The sequence below is a fragment of the Trichechus manatus genome, unplaced genomic scaffold (assembly GCF_000243295.1).
Source record: "Trichechus manatus latirostris isolate Lorelei unplaced genomic scaffold, TriManLat1.0 scaffold00091, whole genome shotgun sequence".
Classification (NCBI taxonomy): Eukaryota; Metazoa; Chordata; class Mammalia; order Sirenia; family Trichechidae; genus Trichechus; species Trichechus manatus.
This window is the reverse complement of record NW_004444027.1, coordinates 1,241,262-1,259,567: the sequence shown is the minus strand read 5'-3', so window position 1 is coordinate 1,259,567 and position 18,306 is coordinate 1,241,262. Positions and strand designations below refer to the sequence as shown.

Sequence of the window (18,306 nt, the reverse complement as noted above, 5' to 3'; positions counted from 1 at the left end):
CTTTTTGATTTAAAATTCCAAGTCCTGAATTCTATAAAGCAAGTAAGAAAATCCATTAATCGGCACACTTGAACATTGCAGTATTATTCCAGAGAACTTCAGGGTAAAATAGCAATGTAAGCAAAAATACCAAATCTTCTTCTCTCCCACATAAATGCCAGTATGATGGTGGCTATTGTCCCTGGGCAGCAAAAATGGTGAGCGCTTGGCTACTAACTGAAAAGTTGCAGCTCAAACCCACCCAGAGGTGCCTAGGAAGAAAGGTCTGGCAATGTGCTTCTGAGAGGTCACAGCCATGAAAGCCTAAGGAGCACAGTTCTACTCTGAAACAAATTAAATTGATTTTTCATAGATTCAATTTTTCAGGTTGAGGAAACTGCTTTGTATCACCAGTTTGCTGAGACTTTTTATCAGAAATGGATGTTGGACTGTGTCTACATCTACTGAGATGATCACATAGTTTTTCTTCATTAATCTGTTAACATGGTGGATCACACTGATTGGTTTTCAAATGTTAAACCAACCTTGCATCCCTGCCTGGGATAAATTCCATTTGGTCATGATATATTATCTTCTTATATATTAAATTTTGCTAAGAATTTTCACATCTATGTTCATGAAGACATTGGACTGCAGGTTTTCTTTTCTTGTAATGCTTTTGTTTGATATTGGTATCAGGTTAATGCTGACATCAAAAATGAGTTGGGAATTATTCCTATCTCTGCAATCTTTTGGAAGGGTTTGTGCAGAATTAGCATTACATCTTCTTTGAATATTTGTTAGAATCCATCAGTAAAATTATCTGGATATTGAGTTTTCATCGTGGGAAGGTTTTTAATTGTATTTCTTTAGTTGTTACAGGGCAGTCCAGGTTATCTTGAATTCAGGTCTTCCTGAGTGAGTTTTGGTAGCTTGTGTCTGAAAGAATGTGTCCAGTTTATCCACCCATTGCCGACTACCAATTCCGACTCATAGCAATGCTTTAGGACGGAGTAGAACTGCCCTGCAGGATTTCTAAGGAGCAGCTGGAAGATTTAAAATGCCGACCTTTTGGTTAGCAGCTGAGCTCTTAACCACTGTGCTACCAGGGCTCCTAAGATGTTGAATTTACTGACATAAAGTTGTTCATAATATTCCCTTATTATCCTTTTATACCTGTTAGAACATTGCAGTTACATCATCTCTCTCATTCCTGATATTGGTAATTTGAGTCTTCTTTTTTCCCGACCAGTCTGATTAGAGGTTTATTAATTTATTTTCCCCAAAGCACAAACTTTTGATTTCGATGATTTTTCTCTCATTTTTCTATTATCTATTTCATTGATTTCTACATTTATCTTTATTATTTACTTTCTTCTGCTTACTTTGGCTTTAATTTGATTTTCTTTTTCTAGTTTCAAGTGGAAACTGAGATCACTGATTTGAGACCTTTCTTCCTTTTTAATAAAGCATTTATTTTCTTAAAATTGCCTCTAAGCACTGCTTTAGCTGTATCCCACACATGGTTGTTGTTGCTTTATAGCGGTTGCTTTATGGTTTGTAATACATATCTTTGACTTACACCACATTGTGTCTAATACAAGAATCATGCCATAGTATAATTTCACCTCACCCTCCCAGTCTTTATGCCAATATATTTTACTTCCACATGTTATAAATCCATAGTTGTTACTTTTGCTTTTAATAATGATCTTTTAATATTAAAAAAAGAAAAAAAATGGTCTGTTATATTTACCCACATATTTAGCATTTTCAAAGCTCTTCATTCCTTTATATAGATATACATTTCCACGTGGAATGCTTTTCCTTCCTTTAGCATTTCTTGTAGTGCAAATATGCAGTGGTGATGAATTTGTTCAGTTTTTGTCTTAAAAAGTCTTTATTTTACCTTTGTTTTTAAAGATAGTTTCACTTCGTTTAGAACTGTAGGTTGACAATAATTTTTTTCCTTTCAGTACTTTAAATATCTTGCTGCACTGTCATCTAACTTGTTTTTGATGTAAAGTATGCTGTCATTTTTATATTTGTTCTTCTGTACATCTGTGTCTTTTTTCTTTGGCTGCTTTTAAGATTATCTCTTTATGATTGATTTTAAATTTGATTATGATGTGTCTTGGTGTAGTTTACTTCATGTTTCCTGTGCCTGGAGTTTGTTGAAGTCTAAATCTGTAGGTTTATAATTTTCATCAAATTTGGAAAAATTTCAGCCACACACACACACACACACACACACACACACAAACACACGAGACCCCTGGCGGCATAGTAGTTAAGAGTTCAGCTGCTAACCAAAAGGTCAGCAGTTCAAATCCACGAGATGCTCCTCAGAAACCCTGTGGGGCAGTTCTACTCTGTCCTATAGGGTCACTATGAGTCAGAATCAACTCGATGGCAATGGGTTTATATATGTATATTGTTCTTCCTTCTTTCTCCTCACCTTTGGGAACTCTAATTATACACATATTATGTCACCTGAAGTCCCAGCTCATGGATACTCTGCTCATTTTTATTCAATTTTATTTTCTTTGTGTTTCATTCAGAATTTCTATTGTTATATCTTCACTAATCTTTTCTTTTACAGTTTCTAATCCACTGTTAATCCTATTCAATCTATTTTTCTTTTCAGAGATTGTAATTTTCATGTATAGAGTTCAATTCGGGTCTTTATCTTCGATGTTATTAACAAGCTCAACACTTCCTCTACCTTCTTGAACATATGGAATATAGTGATAATAGCTTTTTAATGTCTTTATTTGCAAATTCTATCATATGTGTCATTTCTAGGTCTTTCTCTATTGATTAATTTTTCTCCTCATTATGGGATGTATTTTCCTTCTTTGCACAACTGGTTAATTTTTCATTGAATGGCAGTCAGACATTTTGAATTTTACTTTGATTCTGGATCATTTTGTATTCTTATATTTTTGAGTCTTGCTCTTGCAATGCAGTTAGTTATCTGGATATAGTTTGATCCTTTCAAGGACTCCTTTTAAGCCCTGTCAGGCAGGACCAGAGCAGCTTTTGGTCTAACCTGGTGGCACAGTGGTTAAGAGATCAGCTGCTAACCAACAAGTCGGCAGTTAGAATCCACCAGATACTCCTTGGAAACCTTATGGGGCAGTTCTGTGTTATAGGGTTGCTATGAGTCAGAATCGACTTGATGGTAATGGGTTTGGTTTTTATTTTTTTGGCTAGTGAGGCATTAGAAATCTTGGCGAGGCAGTGATTAAAACGCTCAGCTGCTAACTGAAAGTCAGCAGTTCAAACTACCAGCCACTGCTCAGGAGAAAGATGTGGCAATCTGTGTCTGTAAAGATTACAGCCTTGGAGTCCCTGTGGGGCAGCCCTGGTGGCATAGTCGTCAAAAGCTCGGCTGCTAACCAAAAGGTCAGCAGTTCGAATCCACCAGCTGCTCCTTGGAAACCCTATAGGGCAATTCTACACTCTCTTATAGGGTCACTATGAGTCGGAATTGACTCGACGGCAATGGGTTTGATTTTTTGGTTTTATAGGGTCACTATGAGTTGGAATCAACTTGACGGCAACAGGTTTGGTTTTCTGGTTTAGTAAAGCAATACTCTTCTGAGTACTGTGAATTGCAAGGTTTTCCTACTCTAGCTGGTAGCTCTAGGGATTGTTCCCTCTCATCCATTAAGACAGTTCTTTCCTAGGCCTTGGGTAGTTTATTCATTACATGCACTGATCAGTACTCAGCTGAAGCCTCTAGTGGGATCTCCAGAGCTCTCTCTATGCAGCGCCCTCCTCTTTGGACCTCTGTCCTGTGAGCTCTGGCCTCCATGGCTTTCCTAGACTACCAACTCTATCTCTTCAACTCAGGGAGATTATGGGCTCTTCCTGGGCTCCCCTCCTCGTACCGCAGCCTGGAAATACTCCAGACATTAAGTCGGGGGTTTGTAAGGTTCACCTCATTTGTTACCCCTCTCTCAGGGATTACTGCCTTGTGCTTTCTGATGTTCAATGTCTTGAGAACCGCTATCTCATATATTTTCTCTGGTGTTTAAGTTATTTCAAGTGGGAGTGTTAATTAGGTTCCTATTACTACATCGTATCTGAAATTGAAAGATTTTATTTCAAAGTACACCAGAGAGAGAGAGAATGAATATCCCAAAAGGAATATTTATAGGCAATTCTCAAGAGAAATTCAAACGGCTTATAAGCATGTTATAAAATGTTCAAATCTCACTAATAAACTGAGATTTTTCCAATCATTCTTTTCTCATATTAATCTATTAAAATATTTTCCTGTTAATACCCATGGTTTACAAAGGTATGGTAAAATAACTTATATTGCTGTGGGTCCAAATCAGTACATACTTTCTGGATGGTAATTCAGCAATATGTATCAAAAAGTATGAAAATGTTCATATTCTTTAATCTATGAATTCCAATTGTAAAAATTTATCTTAGGGGGAAAAAAACCTGGAGTTTGTATTTATATTTTTCATTTCTAAGATGACTGTTCTTTCACAATTTAACATCTCTGAAATCTGAGTACGTCTTACAATTCATGGTGTGTCATAGCTTAATTTTTAGCATTTTTCTTAGTGATACATAAAACAGTGGCACATCTTAAAATCAATAGCATTTGGGTTCCATGAAATATGCTATGTACAAAGATTCATGGCACTACTGTTTGCAAAGAGGGGTAAAAAAAAAAAAACCCACATAGAGAAATACATTAATTTATACCATGAAACACCATTTCAAGATTTCAAAGCATAATTATTGCTCGTGCAAAACAGGCAAGGCCTGATAAAAATATAAATAAGTTTTTTCCACATTTTTCACACTTACAAGATTCTCCCCCTTGTCATCAAAATTCGGTTGAGATAGCTGCTCAGGAACTGGCGAGTGCTCATGTCGCAGAGGGCTGGTACTACTTAAATCCTTTTTACGAACAGGTGTTTCTCCTTTTCGTAATGGAGTATTTGCTGGCAAGGATTCATCAAACACTTCAGGACTTAGGTCCTCTCCAAAAGTAACTCTCTTCCTCTTCCTCACATTTAGAAAGGCTGGTACTTTACGATTTTCTTGATCTTCTATAGATAATAAATGAGAATACATTAAAAAATAGATAAGCTAAATAAAAGACATATACTAGAATCTTACAATAAGGTTATATTCTGCTACTATTTGTAAAATAAAAAATGCATACTTATAAAGAAAATTAAAAATAGAAAAGATAAGCAATATTTCTAATTAAAGTACGGTAACAGATTTTAATAGATTGTCCCTGTGTCACAAACAGGCGCTCAGCTGCAACCTGAAAGGTTGGAGGTTTGAGTCCACCCAGAGGTACCTTGGAAGAAAGGTCTGGTAATCTACTACTTCTGAAAAGTCAGCCATTGAAGGCCCTATGGACAACATGAAATTGCCATTAGTTAGAATCTACTCAGTGGCAACTGTTTTATTTTTTAATAGACTTTAAACTAAATTTTGCATGAGTATTTGAAAAGTTTACAAAATTGAAATATAAATTTCCTTTACAAGTTTCACTACTAAGGCGAAATGGATAGACCAATTCTGTTATTACTGGCAGAACTACTACTGTCAGAAGATTAAATGAGATTCTCCAAAGATTCTATCCTTCTCGAATGTTCCTCATTCCCAGGTAATTCAGAAGCACCAAGGCATTAGCAGCTAATTCCATTTATATATGTTTTTTTAAAAAAAAAAACGAGAAAATGATATCCTCAGGCTTAAAAATTAACATGAATTTCTTACCTGCTTTTTGTTCTTTGCAACAGTTTCCAAGATTTGAGATTAAGCTTGGATGAGTCCCATCATCACAGAGGTTGTCACAGTGTTCCTAACAATATAATTAACAATATTTGCATCAATGGATATATACGTACATATTCATTAAAAAGGAGCCCTGGTGGTGCAGTGGTTAAGAGCTCAGGATGCTAACCAAAAGGTTCGCAGTTCGGATCTACCGGCTGCTCCTTGGAAACCCTATGGGCAGCTCTACTCTGTCCTATAGGGTTGCTATGAGTTGGAATTGACTCGAGGGGAATGGGTTTGGTTTTTTTGGGTATTTATTAAAAATGTCAACTTTGATTTTCTCCCCCAAGGGCAGGAATTATAGTATTAAAAATTACCTTTACTTTCATAATTATTCTGGCTTAAAAGACCATGATACTAGCCACAAACAAAAACTAGGTTACCTAGATTAAAAGAACAGAAATTCATAAATGTGAGTTAGAATTCTTTCCCTCATCTTTGATCTGGCAAATGAAGTTAAGGAAAATGTGAGTAAGTAGAATTACAGTGCACGATACATGGTACCAGATCAGGCAAACTACATCAATGGTCTGAGGTATAAGAACTGAACTAAAACAAGAAAAAAACCAAATAGGTAAATGGTATAATGGGTGGTTTTGCCTTTGAAACATGGAAACCACACCTTTTATAAGTATATTTAAACCTCCTGTTGCATTCCTATATTCTTCAGGAAGGAACAAGGAAAGAAGGTAGCATTTGTCGCTCTGTGCTTCTCCAATGGGAAGTTACAGAATTGGCACATTACTAAGAAAGAGAGAGTGTAAATCCTGTGGAAAAAGTCAGGACAAGCCCAAACACCTGGCCTTTGGAGCACAGCAGGAGAGAGCAGAGCTGTGGGCTGGATCAGAGTCACTTCTTTACTATCACCTACTTGTCCAGCCTCAACCTAAACCCCTGACCAACCTTGCCCTTGATTCATTTTCTCCATCACACCCATTGCAAGAACAGCACCTTCTCTAAGAAACAGTCTTGCTCCAAACAAATCTCCTTAGTCATGTATCTCCCAAGTCAGTTCACTTTCTTGTCCAGGAAAATGCACATACCAGTATTTGTGAGATAAGCTAGCTTATAAAACAAAGTTCATGTTTTATTTTTAATTAAAACAGCCATGAAAGTTGGCAAATAACTAAAATTTTGTACGCCTACAAATTTTGGCTAGCTCAGTAAAAAGACACCGGTTGTGAACTGATTCTAGTGGCAGGACTTGATGTTTGCTATGTGGTGTTTGCTATGGAATACTGTTAACCAATAAGAGTTACATGGATCATTAAGATGATCTCTTTGAGGTGAGGACATAACAAGATTATGAATGAATAGTGCTGTATGTTTTAGAGATCCGAATCAGCTCTTTAATCAGAAAAATAGCTAACTCATTTAAAATAACAACTAACATTCATTACCCATGTAGATGGACGATAATCGCTTTTGAAACAAATTTGTAGGAATAGTTATATGTGAAAATGTTTAGAGATTTAAGAAAGAAATTATACTTTTGGTAAGGCAGGCACTGGTGCTAGTTTTATGTTTTCCCATTTGTTCAAATTACCCTATAACGTTGTTACTAATATTATCCTTTATCCTTTTATGGATAAGGAAGCTGGGGCACAAAAGGGTTAAATAATTTGTCCAGCTACTAAATTTCGGAGTCAGAATGTGAAAGCAGGGACACTTTGACTCCAGAATTCATACTCTTAACCTCTCATGCATTTTAGTCTGTCATGGATTTTAATATCAGACCTATCTGGATACATTTAACAACCTACAAGCCTAAGTTTATATACAATGAGGTTAATAACTTTCTTGGAGGACCACTGCTAGGAATAAATGAGCTAATGTACACAATATACGCCAGAACTATCAAATAGAAAGCCCTCAACAAATGCCAGCTAGTTCCATCAACTTTCCCTTTCGTCATATTGAGCTTAGAGAAAGAAGCGTGTCTGAAAAAAGGTATTTCTAAGACTAAATATTCTGGGTGGAAATAGATAACAGATCAAGATATTAATAATTATAAGCCCTTTATAAACTATATTGCATACTCCATAGCATACTGAGTTAGAAAAGAACAAAAAGGAAACAAACTCAGCCTTATAAATGAGAAAAGGGGGAGAAAAAAATGAGGATGAGACATTTACTTTTACATCAGTATGACATATTGTATAACATTTCAGAAGCATTGCTCTGAAGCAAAACGGATTTTCATTCAATTTGCTTTAGGAAATGTAGCTCTATACCTACCTGTAAGCTTTCTGGAAACAGCTTAACTGAGGGTTTTTTCAGAACAGAACGAAGTACAAAGGTCTCAGGGGGAGCAATGTCCTTCTTGCTCACTGAAGTTACCGGCGACCTGATGTCAGGAACTGTGCCTATGCCCGCTGCTTCTGTCAGTTTGTCCTCCAACCGATTTTTCTGTGAAACAGCATCGCTTGATCCTTTGCCCTCTACACAGTCAGCAACCTTGATCCCTTCAAAATAAACATGTACTCATGAGAGGTGAAAGATTTTCAAATCAGTCTGTTCTAAATTAAAACATTATGTATTTGCAATGATAACAACATGCTATTAAGAAATTCAACCATAATACATCCTGCTTAGAGAGTACCACCTAGGATTTCATTTGGAAATACAAAAAGAAGATAGAGAAGTGACACTGGTCACATTTTTTAATTCAATTCTGACTACTCAGAGTAAACGTTAAGTAAGGGATTTTGGGCTCCCATGGAAATCTGGGTCAGAGATTACAAGAAGACATCCAGGAGTCAGCTACAAACTGTTAGTCTGCCCCTATTCAAATGAAACTTATTACTTATACCATGAAACTAACCTGAGCTAAGCACTGAATAATGACCAATTTTATTGCTGGAGTCAGAGACATTTCAGCATGCACTGGTGAGAAGGGGCGAGAGAAGAGGGGACAGTGACAAGAAAGAATATCAAACCAAAAAATTAACATACTCTACGTGCCCAAATACAAGACAAGGTTTTCCCACATGGGAGCACGGTCTTTTGAAACAGTGATTCATTTAACAAGTGTGTATCTGGCACTTATTATGTGACAGGCACCCTTCTAAGCGCTGGAGATTCAATGATGAACAAAACATACAAAGCCCCTCATCTTTCTCCACCAAACAGACAACATAAAATATAATAACAGAAAGGGTGGAGAAGGAGGGATGTAGCTGTGGCTATAAAAGAGTAGCACAAGGGGTCCTTCTGATGGAAATGTTCTATATCTCAACTATGGTGTGATAACCTGAATCTACATATGTGATAAAATTGCACGGAATTAAATACACAAACTAATGTAAGTAAAAAATGGTGAAATCTGGAAAAAAAAAATCAGTGGATTGAATCAATGTCAATTTTCTGGTTGTGATATTATATTGTAGCTATGTTACTACTGCGGAGGAAATTGGGTAAACGTTATATTGACTGGATCTCTCTATATTATTTCTTACAACTACATGGGAATCTACAATTACTTCAAAATAAAAAGTTAAATAATACATAAAAAAAAAAAAAAAACCAGTTGCCGTTGAGTCGATTCCAATTCATAGCAACCCTATAGGACAGAGTAGAACTGCCCTATTGGGGTTCCAAGGAGCAGCTGGTGGATTCAAACTGCCAATCTTTTGATTAGCAGCTGAACTCTTAACCACTGTGCCACCAGGGCTTATATAAGCATATATATGCATATACATACAAACACACACATATATAGCAAGTCGTAATCACTGTTATTAAGGAAAATAATACAGCAATAAGGGCACAGTGTATAAGGTGGCCAGGGACAGTTTCCTGAGAAAACATCTGAATGAAGTGAAGGAAGACTTGTACAGATCTAGGGCAGAGCAGTACATGCAGAAAGAAGCCAAGTACAAAGACCTGAGACAGGAAGGTACCTGGCATATTAGAGGTATAAGGCCAGTGTGGTTGGAACAGAGTCAGCAAGGAGAAGAGAGGTAAGAAATAAGCTCGGAGATGGCTAAGGACTAGATCATGTAAGGCCTAGAAGAAATGGTATGGACTCTCGATATTATTCTAAGTATGATGGGAAGCCAATGAAGGATTTTGAGAAGTGAAGTGACACAGTGTGGATTACATTTTAAAAGCAGCATTCTGGCTACCATGTAGAAGACTATAAGGGGAGTGGGGCAAGGGTAGAAGCAGGGAAATCAGTGAAGAGGATACGCAAATCAATCCAGGCCAAGAGATGACAGAAGCCTGGACCATACTGAAAACAGCGTAGGAAGTGAGGACTGGTTAGATATTTGATATGTTTTGAAGGTAGAGCCAGCAGCATTTGTTAATGGGATTGGAAGTTTAATTTGAAAGGGAGAGGATTCGAGGTAACTCCAAGTGTTTTTGGCACAAGCGATGAGGTGCCATTTACTAAGATGAAGAAAACAGTGATGGGCAGGTTGGGGAAGGAAAAATAAACCAAGATCTGTTTGAGTACATTAAGTTTGAGATGTTCATTAAACATCCAAGTGAAGATCAAGAAAGCAGCTGGGTATTTAAGTCTAGAGTTCAGCAAAGAGGCAGAAGACAGATACTTCGATTTTGAAGTCAACAGCATCTAAATTGTTATAAGAATGCGCCGGAATCACTTAGGGAATGAATGTAGAGAGAAAAAAGGTCCAAGCACCAAACCCAGGGACATTTAAATGTTTAAAGGTCAGGATAGAAAAGGAACAAGGAAAATACACAAAGAAGTGGTCAGTGATATAGGGGAAAACAGGAGAGAATGATGTCCCAAAGCCTAGTGAAGAAAATGTTTCTAATACGAGGGCACAGTCAACTCTGTCTATAAGGCTGCTGAGACATCAAGAAGAGGAATATACTGAGACTAACTACTGCGATGGCAATGAGGAGGTGCTGGTTACCAAGGCCTGTTTGGAGCTGGTTCAACAAAGAATAGGAGGCAAGGAGACAGCGTACAGCCTGCTCTTAAATGGAGTTTTGCTTTAGAGGAGAGCAAAGAAATGGGAGTTATAGCTGGAAGGAAACCCTTAGTCAAGGGAAAGTTTAAGATGGTAGATAATACAGCATATTATAGCATGTAAATAGGAAAAGTTAACAATTTAGAAAAGTGAGGAGACAACTGAAAAGGAAGGAGGTGATGGGAACTAGCCCATAATGAAGGGCTGCTCTTAGATAAGAACACTGAGAATCTACTGCAATAGGAAGAAAGGTAGAGAATACACTTCCAGAGATGCAGGAGGGTTTTGTGGTGAGAGGACCAGAACATTTGCTTCTGACATCTTTCATTTTCTCAGGCCCTGAGAACTCTCTTCACAAACTTACAAACCAGAAAACAAACAAAAAATTATGGGTAGTGTTTCTCTAACAAAATACACCTGTTAATATGTTCATAGATCCTATTCTTTATAAGAGATTCTATTAACTTGAAAATATTTTACTAAATCTTAAGACAGCAATTTAAAAACAAAAATATTATATCTCACATAAGAATTTTAAAATATTTCTACTATAGCATGAGCTCCTAAAAAGTAGGAAACAGTGTTACTCATTTTAGTTTTCCCAAATCACAGCATATAGGTACACCAACCATAAATATCTACTGAATGAATGTTTTGATGGGTGAACTGGGACATGTACTACTTACCACTTGAAGTCTCTGCGAGATCTGAAAGTAGAATAGACTCTTCAACTAACCACCCAGACTGTGTTAAACCAGGTCCAGAAGATTTCTTGGAGAAAAAAATTAAAGAGTAAATTGTTTTAAATTTTATTATTTATAGTATTATTGATACATTTAAAAGATTTGTGTAAGGATCACCAATTATCTGGGGGGAAAAAAAAATCTGATGTTAAATCAGTCAATCACTTTCATTACCTAGCTAACCATTATAAAAGTATGCAGAAGTCTAACAAGAGTATTTATTATAATTGCATCCCAAACATTCTACACAAAACAATTCTCAGCCCCTCAGTTAAAGTTTAAAAGACACATTTTTTGTTGCCTTACTACTTCAAGTCTTTCTACTAAAAAACAGTGTTAACTGTTACTCTGTAAAGATGAAATCATCAAAATAAAGAAAAGTGGTATATAATTACCAACCAAACAGCAAAAGATGTCAATAGCAAGGATAGGAAAAAAATTAATGGCCAGCATAGGAAACATTAATATTTGGAAATCAGTTCTAAATCACGGCCTATATCCAAAAAATTAATCAAAGTACCAATAAGAAACAATTACTATTGCTTCCATTAGATGATGATTTTATACTATCCTGAATAAAGCAGAGAGAGCAGATTATAGGCCACTGAGATACAAATGAAATCTAACCGACTCCAAAGAATCTTTAATGATTATGAAACATTTATTATGCCAGCCCAGATAAAGTCAATAAGACATGTTGGATCTTTGTAACACAGAAAGTACAGGAAAAGAAGTTCCAACTTTTAATAGCATTATGTGCCTTCTCTCACTACTGGAGAAATGGGAAGCTATTCTATTAAACCAGAACCAAGAGAATGAAGCAGGAAAAGTCAGTCATGGAGAACTAGCTCCCCATTTATATTTTAGTGAAGGCCCAGGATCTCCAAAATATATTAGTCTCCTCCAAACTTTGTAAAATTCAATTCATATTGGTTATCATCTTTGATAACCTGACAGGTTTTAGGCAGTTCTAAGCAAAAAAAAATCCCTAAAGCCACTCGAAAGAAGTAAGCGAGCAAAGGAGGAACTGCTAAATGGCACCCTGCTTCCTAGCCAGTATTAAAGCGGTTATGAGGCAAGATCCCCAGATCTGAGAAGTGCATGCCATATATTGTCTCCTTATTTACCAATTATGTTTAAATATTGTGCTTGTATGTCTGCCTCCCCAATAGACGAAAAGCTCTTCAACAGCAAAACTGTGACTTATTTACTGTTGTACCATCAGCATCTACAACAAACCTAGCATACAAAACACCACAAAAGCTTAATATTTTAATAACACATAAAAACTGTGTCTAATAACCAATAAACCAACCAACAACATTTCTATATAGGAAAACTACACACCAACATGTATGTAACTTAAACCACCTATATACAGTATGGCAGTACAATGTACTATAATTGAAAAGGGGCCTCGGCAATCTTAAAGCTGCCAAAGCAAAAAAACCAAAGCTCCATTTTCCTCTGTTTTAAGTGAATTACCTCAGAAAGATTTGCAGGTGAGGTTTCAACAGCGCATGTTCTGTCTGTACCAGGAGTATCAGTATTGAGTAACTGGAGATTGATTCCTTTTTTTTCAGCATCAGTCAGATCTCCATTGAAGTCGCTCTGATAGGCTATTCTCCGACGTTTGGACGGTAACTTCGCAGAGAATCCAGACCGCTGCCACTCGCTAACACCTTCTTTTTTGACTACATACACAAAACAAAACAGTACGGGCATAAATGTTTTATTTTACAATATCACTTTGAAATTTTGTACATCATAATTTCAGTAAAATTTAGGCTTGCATCTAAACACTTTATAAATGAAAAGAAAAATCTAGTAATTTCTGTATTCAAAAATAAAATCTCACTGAAAACCAAGACAACGTGAATTACTTAAATGTAAATATTAGAATTAAGTTTTTCAGACCTTAAAAGTGCAAAATATACTAAAATACATTTGCACTTCTTGTATTTATCTTTGTATTTTTAAATTTATATTGAACTCTTCTATTTTAAACATTTTAAAGGATGTGGTTATGCTCTCATACTCGTTCTGCTTTGTGTATGACTTTGAATGTGCCTTAGTTCTTCCTATATAAAAACAGAAATTAATTCTCTACAGAATTACAACGATGTCAATAAAATACTTTAAAATCCACGTAAAAAGTGAAAAACAGGTACATTACTAACTACAAATATAAACGAGTACATCTGAATGGGTAATGTCCTCTAGAGGTGGTGAATCTGATTTGTCTTGACTAACAATGCACTGCATACATGCAGGTTTGAAAAGTATATTTGAAGATGGAGTCAAGAAGTCAAAACAAAATCATTTGGAATCTTACATCGTCTCTTTGGAATCTTTAGAGTGTAAAGAACCAGAAGAATGGTTATGATGATTACAGCAATACCAAGATTTTGTTTAATTCTAATGTTTAAAATGCTTTGTGATTCAAATGTCAAAAGTGGCTATAAATTTTTTAAAAAGTTACAATCTAAGGGTTATAAAAAAATGTGGCACAGGATTAAAAAGCAGATTGGATATATGATTTATAATATCAGGGTTGGGTATTTGGTTTTCATATAAATGCTTGACAATGTAAAAATAATCTTCTAAAAATCAAGGGTTGTAAATTTAAATTTGCCACATGCCCTATTCTAAATGTGAAATAAGGTAATCAGCTCTGACATTTGAAAATTCGAACCTTAATTGTGACCACATGGGAATGCCAGACACCAGTTTTTTTTCCCCAAGAGAAACCAGAAATCCATATTTTTGTGTGAAACATCCGAAGTTTTAAATATTAGGCTCCATTTAAAATTAAATTGCAGAACTAATTTGCAAGCTCTGCTCTGCAACCTCACAATCTGACATTGTGGAACTAAATCTCTTTTATATCTTATGAGTTTGTCTACATAAATACTGAAGTCAAAATTGACTGAATTCTTTCTACTCACTGAAGTCTGTGGTCTCGAACTCTCTCTCTGCCTTTGAGAATTCAGGACAGTCAGCCATTTTCTCATTTTCCTTTATGGAGTAAAAAGCTGTCTGGAAGGCAGATATTTGCTCTCTTAATGAATTAACATTTCGATACAGTACAGGGCTGCCCTGTTAAAGTACAGAAACATAGAGTGTATTATAAAGCAAAGCAAACATAGTTTCTATACTCTGGGCTTATATCACTGAATCTCAAACTAAATACACAAAAGCTTTTTGAAGATCAGAGGTAATAAACTGGTGTAGGAGAGTCTTTCCTCCTTCGAATTACTCATTTTCAGTGTGCTATCATCTTAGTCTCCCCTCTGCTCCTCTCAGTTTTTTTAGCAAAACCTGAGCAAAGAGGAACAGCTCAGTGACATACATAGACATGTAGCTATATAATGGTTAATACTGATACTATGATTCCACAGATCATACTAAGAGAGGTCTGAATTAGGTGGAAGATGGTTTAAAAAGGCACCTAGCCAAAACACATTTCTGATTATTTGGGGGTTAAACAACCCTTAAAAAGATTCTTTCTGAGGGATTTTAAGGACTCTCTTTCATACCTTAGTGTCAATTACCAGAGACAGCCTCAGCAAATCAAATTTGAAAGAGAAAGGAAGTTTAGCACAAAAATCACTTGGGAGAGGCCAGCCTAAGAGCCTATATGGAGAGCGCTGAATCCTGAAGATGGGGCAAGAAAGAAGGGACAGGAGGAATCTACTTCTCTGAAATTTTACCAAAAGTTGTACTAAAAGCATCCAATGAAAATCATTTGCATGATGACTTTGTTGCTTGTAAATCTCAGCATACCTAGTTGATCCAAGCTAGTCTTACATGACTCATCTCCAGTCCATAGAAGCCCTCTTTCCCAGGAGGCCAGAACAAAAGACAGAAGTTTCACAGTAGCTCAGATGTCCACTCTCACATTACCCTTTCTCCTTTGGCTCTCCCCTGCTAAATTTTCCTGATTTCATGGGACATGGGGAACCCTTACTTCCTTAGGGCTGAAAGTCAGTCAGTCATTCACTTAAAATACAAAGTGAAGTAATTAGGTGGTCTAAGCACAGGAACTCTCAGGAAAGATAGATTGAGAAAATTTATACTACCAAAGATAGGAAGTGCCAGATAAATGCAAATAATATAAAATTTAAGAGTTGTGTTTGCCTATAAAATAATTACTGATTAAGTTCCCTATCCAGTTTTTTTCTCCTTTATTATTTAGACCTTGAACACATTTCTACTTATGTGAAGCTTCTGAGAATTTTAACATGTAAACCAAAAAACCAAACCCATTGCCATCGAGTCGATTCCAACTCATAGCGACCCTATAGGACAGAGTAGAACTGCCCCATAGGGTTTCCAATGAGCTGCTGGTGGATTCAAAATGCCCACCTCTTGGTTAGCAGCCACAGCTCTTAACCACTATGCCACCAGGGTTTCCTTTTAATGTGTATAATGACAAATAAAATGCTCTGCCCAATGGATACTGAAATGCTAAAGACTATATGATTCCTCTTCAAAAAGTAAATTATGCAGAGCAACAACTTATTGAGGTAGAATTTATACTTCCTTTTATTTGAAATGCTATAATCTAACTTGTGAAAATAGAAATTATCACCATTACTTTCCATTTATATGTATATAAAAAAATACATCAACAGGCAAAAGTAAAGTAAAAATATTACCTCCCGTTAAGATATTGTAGGGAGGGAAATCAGTTAAAAGCTTGAAGCCATGTTTGCTGATCTGTTCACAAACTTATTACATACATTCATAAAGCAAACTCTCTGTTACATAATAACAGAACATTTTACATTCAAATGGTTGATGATGTAAACCTTTATGACATAATGGCACATGATATTTATAAAAGGCTAATGGTCAACTCTTATTTGTATGAGATACAGAGAAAAGGATTATCCCAAACTCATAAAATTTACCCTGAATATGTTTTTTTCTACTCATATATGAATATGGTAGGGGTAGGTTTAAAGTCCTAGGAATTTGGAGTACTTTGAAATGCTGCTTAAACCAAATTATAAGATCCCCTAGTCAAAATTGTTTTTTCTCTATTCCTTAATGGAGAAAGAGAACAATAAACATATACAAAGTACAAGAAACACTTAAAATGCTTTTTTAATGCTTTGTTTGAAAGGGCCTTGTGAACTGTGTCAGTCAGTCAACAACGTTCCTTCCACATTCCAAAAACTTCCAGGGGCTGAAACCAGGGAGGTGGGGCGGGGGAAGGAAAAGGGGGCGGACTACATTCTAGAGTGAAAATCTGAAAACATACAGTACTAATTGATTCTTCACACTACGTGCATGAATAATAAATATCTTTATCTAAATTTTTAAAAACTTGCAGAAAAGTATTTGCAAGAAAAATTTATACTATTAGACCATGGAATCTACACTGGGATAAGAGAGGACATAGTCAGTAAAGGACAGTGAAAATGTGGTAAGATCAATAGTTTGGAGGTTTCAATGAGATGAGAGAATTGCTGATGTGAACTGAAGGATGAAATGCAGGAAGAGTGTGATGGCTGAAATTAAGATTTCAAACGTAATACACTAGCAAATGCCCACATGGTAGACGGCTGAGGTAGGGTAGAGAAAAAGATAACTGGAGCTACAAAAGTAAAGGAACTGAGAAGCGAGGATGTTCGGTGGATCATCTATGTGGTTGGTGTAATATTAAAGCATGAAAATAAGAGCAGTGGAGGAAAGAGAGAGAGCCATTTCCCTTCAATTCTTCCTTTTAAGTGTTTTCTTTCTAAAATGGGGGAAGGTAGAGAAAATAAATGAATTATTTAAGCACATAGGTTCTTAGGAGCACCTGGGTAGCGTAAATTGTCAAGTACTCGGCTACTAACCAAAAGATCAGCAGTTTGAACCCATCCAGAGGCACATTAGAAGAAAGGCCTGGTGATCTGCTTCCAAAAGGTCACAGCGATGAAAACCCTATGAAGTGCAGTTCTGCTTCGTACATATGCGATTGCCATGAGTCAGAATCAACTTGACAGCAGCCGGTTTATAGGTTCTTACACTTTGTAAAAAAACAAAATGTTCTACTAGTACTATTTGCAGAACACTTCAGTAAATTAGAAACATAACTATCTAGAAGTGTTTTTTATTCATGCATTCAAAGACTGTCAAGCAAGGCAAGGAAAAGGATAAGAAGAACCAGTTAAAACAGTAGAGCAATCAAGGGTATTTACAGTAGAAGCACCTCTCAGAAGGTCAAAGGAACCACTGATTTGTTAATAAAAACTGCTCAAGTTAAACAGAAAATATCATTTCTCATACTAAGAATATAAGTCAATATTATAAAACTAGAAAATATAAAATATAATTTATAAAATTTTAAGAATAACTAAAATAAAGAATTATGATTTACTTATCTAGAAAATACATTCATTAAAAAAATTCCTTTTTTTAATGAGAGTAAAGTTATATGAAAAAAAGGTATTTGCAACATAAAAGGCAACTATACACGAGGAACTCACCAGATAGAATACACAGGAATCAAATCAACTACGTGTGTGGAAAGAGACCATGGAAAACCTCAATGTCGTCAGTCAGAACAAGGCCAGGGGCTGACTGTGGAACAGACCATCAACTGCTCGTATGAAAGTTCAAGTTGAAACTGAAGAAAATTAGAACAAGTCCACGAGAGCCAAAGTACAACCTCGAGCATATCCCACCTGAATTTAGAGATAATCTCAAGAAAAGATTTGACGCATTGAACACTAATGACCAAAGACCAGACGAATAGGGGAATGACATCAAGGACATTACACATGAAAAAAAGCAAGAGGTCATTAAAAAGACAGTAAAGA

The 18,306-nt window shown here is 36.0% G+C and overlaps 1 protein-coding gene across 1 annotated transcript in view; it reads right to left on the bottom strand.

The window, feature by feature from the left end:
* CDCA2 (cell division cycle associated 2) overlaps positions 1-18,306 on the bottom strand; it is a 44,460-nt gene that overhangs the window by 12,916 nt on the left and 13,238 nt on the right. Inside the window, exons 4-9 of the mRNA XM_023736759.1 lie at positions 14,440-14,590; positions 12,977-13,185; positions 11,435-11,519; positions 8,044-8,270; positions 5,746-5,830; positions 4,816-5,060 (exon numbers count right to left, since the gene is read on the bottom strand). Coding sequence (XP_023592527.1) covers positions 4,816-5,060; positions 5,746-5,830; positions 8,044-8,270; positions 11,435-11,519; positions 12,977-13,185; positions 14,440-14,590 — 1,002 coding nt within the window. The remainder of the gene's footprint in view (positions 1-4,815; positions 5,061-5,745; positions 5,831-8,043; positions 8,271-11,434; positions 11,520-12,976; positions 13,186-14,439; positions 14,591-18,306) is intronic.